Below are 3,886 nucleotides of genomic sequence, written 5' to 3'. Positions count from 1 at the left end.
AGAGGTAAAAAGCACGGGCGCCAGCCAGCAAAACTTCACTATATATGGAGAGTGTTTACAAACACTCTATAATCTGATAAACCCTAGCCGGCGGCTTACAAGAAGTATATATAGGCAGTGATATCGATCCGTAGGTTTGTGCTCCGTCTAGTTCTACACCATTCGATTGCATCGTGATTCGTGCATTAGTTGCAAGTGAGGTTGTAACTGAGACTTTTTAGTTACAAGTGGAGATATAACTAAGAAAAATGCTCCAAACATTTGAATTACTCTAAGATCATAGGTTCCAACTATGATTCGATAACATGATCTGACTGAGCGAGAATGAAGTTAATTCTCAGAAATAGAAACGGGCAGGGTATATGCATGTACTGCATTGCCTCATTGGAGGAATAGACTCCGGTGGGTATCGGCCTGTGTAAAACTAGGTTTTCGGTAGTGACTATCATACGCCTGGCGAGCCAAGGGATCAATTTGGCCTCCGGGAGGCTCAGCGCGACCGATATCAGATTGGTTGCCAGTTTGTCCTGTGCATGCCTCCGAACGTACGGAAATTCCCAAGCAGCCAAATCATCTGCAATACTCAGTCTTCCTCGCAAACATCTCCAGATTGTTGTGATATTTCACAGCTGCAAAGTTCCGTGTCTCGATCACACCGATGCCTACGCGGCTACGCACGTACAGCCACAACAAGAACCTGCAATCTAAAAGTAGCGTTTCACTTATAAAATCCATGCACGTACGCGCACTAGACCAGACCATCACAAGCTACTTACCTAGCCATGGAAAGCTTCAAGCTCTGCTTGCTGGCCTTCCTTCTCCCCTTCCTCTTCCTCGCCCTTGTCGCCACCGGAGAGACCGGAGACGAGCTTAGCACGTACGTCATCCACGTGCAGCCCCAGGAGAGCCACCTGTTCGGCACGTCCGACGACCGGAAGGCGTTTCACCAGTCCTTCCTCCCAGAGCACGGCCGTCTGCTTCACTCGTACCACCATGTCGCTAGCGGCTTCGCAGCCCGGCTGACGCGGCGCGAGCTCGACGCGATCGCTGCCATGCCCGGGTTCCTCGCCGCGGTGCCGAACGTGATCTACCATGTGCAGACGACGCACACTCCACAGTTCCTCGGGCTGAACACGGACCTGGGCACGAGGAACCTCTCCGTCGGGTTGGGCGACGGCGTCATCGTCGGGGTGCTCGACACTGGCATCTTCCCCGACCACCCCTCCTTCAGCGGCGCAGGCATGCCGCTGCCGCCGGCCAAGTGGAAGGGCAGGTGCGACTTCAACGGCTCCGCATGCAACAACAAGCTGATCGGCGCCCGGAGCTTCATCAGTGGCAGCAGCCCCGGCACCCCGCCGACGGACGAGGAAGGCCACGGCACACACACGTCGAGCACCGCGGCGGGAGCCCTCGTGCCGGGCGCTCAGGTGCTCGGTCAGGCCAGCGGCGTGGCGTCCGGTATGGCGCCACGCGCGCACTTAGCCATGTACAAGGTCTGCGATGACTTTGGCTGCGCCAGCGTCGACATCCTCGCGGGCATCGACGCTGCCGTGTCTGACGGCTGCGACGTCATATCCATGTCGCTGGGCGGGGAGTCGCTGCCGTTCTACCAAGACAGCATCGCTGTCGGCACGTTCGCCGCCGCGGAGAAGGGGATATTTGTCAGCATGGCAGCCGGAAACTCCGGTCCACTCAACAGCACGCTGTCGAATGAGGCGCCCTGGATGCTCACCGTAGCCGCCGGCACAATGGACCGTCTGATCCTCTCCAAGGTGATCCTCGGAAACGGCGTTTCCTTCGACGGCGAGTCCGTCTACCAGCCAAACACCTCGTCGTCCGCTGTCCCGTTGGTCTACGCCGGCGCGAGCTCGACACCTTTCGCCCAGTTCTGTGGCAACGGCTCACTGGATGGCTTCGACGTCAAGGGCAAGATCGTGCTCTGCGAGCGGGGGAACAACGTCGCGAGGATTGATAAGGGAGCCGAGGTGCTGAGAGCAGGAGGCGCCGCCATGATTCTGACCAACCAGTTCATCGACGGCTACAGCACACTCGCTGACGCGCACGTGCTCCCAGCCTCGCACGTCAGCTACGCCGCCGGAGTGGCGATTAAAAACTACATCAATTCTACCGCAAACCCGACGGCCCAGATCTCATTCGGAGGCACGGTCCTCGGCACGTCGCCGGCGCCGGCAATCACCTCCTTCTCCTCCCGTGGCCCCAGCATCCAGAACCCCGGCATTCTGAAGCCCGACATCACGGGCCCCGGCGTCAGCGTTCTCGCGGCGTGGCCGTTTCAGGTCGGCCCTCCAAGGTTCGACTTCCGGCCGACCTTCAACATCATCTCCGGGACTTCCATGTCCACGCCGCACCTCAGCGGCATCGCCGCGCTGATCAAGAGCAAGCACCCAGACTGGTCGCCCGCGGCGATCAAGTCCGCCATAATGACCACCGCCGACTTCAATGACCGCTCTGGCGCACCGATTCTCAACGAGCAGCATAAGCCAGCCGACTTATTCGCCACCGGAGCCGGCTTCGTCAATCCGGAGAAGGCCGTGGACCCTGGCCTGGTCTACGACATGTACAACGATGGCTACATCGGCTACCTCTGCGGGCTGTACACTAATCGGGAGTGCTCGGTGATCGCGCGCCGCCCAGTGGACTGCAGTGCCGTGGCGGTGATCCCGCAGTCCGCGCTGAACTACCCGTCAATATCGGTGGCGTTCGTGAAGGATTGGAACCCGTTGGCTCCGGTGGTAGTCGAGCGCACGGTGAAGAACGTCGGGGAGGCGACGGCGATGTACCGCGCCGAGGTCGACATGCCGGCGGGAAGCGCCGTGAACGTCACCGTTACGCCGAACGTGCTCTGGTTCGGCGGTAAGGTCCAGATGCAGAAATTCAAGGTGCTCGTGTTCCCGATCAAGGACAGCGCCACGGCGGTGCAGGGCGCCATCCGGTGGGTGTCAGACACGCACACCGTGAGGAGTCCCGTCTCGGCCACCTTCCCGTCACACTAGAGTTTGCAAGAGCTGTGTGCCTGTGCCTCCATCCAGTTCTATCAACATATGATTTACTTCGACAGGTTTTCAGTGGTATGAGTTGGAATAAAAAAATGTAATGGTGCATGTTTGAGTTGATTTGTAAGACAACCCATGGCATTAGCCAAAAAACAGAGGAAATATGTAAGGTTCTTCACTAATTTTGATATACTACGCGGAAGAAACATTAATGGAAACTTCGGAATGGTGCATTTGGCTACCAAGGCTTTGCGTGCCTGTCTCTTCCGATGCTTCCGCTCAAGAATGATATGGCAAAGGCCATGGGAAATACTTTTGTACTTACACACATTGGCGTGGGTAATTCGAGCACCGCCTGTTTTACTTTGCGATTCGGATACAATAAGAAGAGAGAACACGAGTGGGAATCTCGAGAAATAAATCGATAGTCAAGAACACATCCACACCCACACCCATGCGTGTGTACAAAATCCACTCCCCCAAAGCCCTCGACACGACCGTGTGCCCTGTTAAGTTAGGTATTTGTGTAAAACGGCGTAACTTTGGTCTACTCGGATAATCCCGAGCGATCTGTTTCTCACGTATATATATACACTTTGCGGTGCAGGCTTTACAAGACGTATAATACCCCAACTCTAATACAAGTCTGTACAGGAACTACTATATGTTTAACACCCTCCCTTAATCACAACTTAGCTAAGTTGAGATTATGTTTAAATTCTTCAAAAGTACGAAGTGGGAGAGGTTTTGTAAAGCCATCTACAATTTGATCCTTGGATGGAATAAACCGAACCTCTTATTGTTTCTTCATCACTCGTTCTCTGACGAAGTGAAAATCTATCTCAATGTGCTTTGCTCTTGCATGGAAGACG

At 55.3% G+C, this 3,886-nt stretch overlaps 1 protein-coding gene across 1 annotated transcript; it reads left to right on the top strand.

Annotated features, from left to right (window-relative positions):
* Positions 1-782: 782 nt before the first annotated feature.
* LOC124674523 (subtilisin-like protease) lies at positions 783-3,014 on the top strand. The gene has a single exon (XM_047210568.1). It carries the CDS (start codon positions 783-785, stop codon positions 3,012-3,014), a length of 2,232 nt encoding a protein of 743 aa, XP_047066524.1.
* Positions 3,015-3,886: the final 872 nt, after the last annotated feature.

Source organism: Lolium rigidum, chromosome 7, assembly GCF_022539505.1.
Source record: "Lolium rigidum isolate FL_2022 chromosome 7, APGP_CSIRO_Lrig_0.1, whole genome shotgun sequence".
Taxonomy (NCBI): Eukaryota; Viridiplantae; Streptophyta; class Magnoliopsida; order Poales; family Poaceae; genus Lolium; species Lolium rigidum.
The sequence above is the reverse complement of the archived record's forward strand: the minus strand, read 5'-3'. Positions and strand labels throughout refer to the sequence as shown.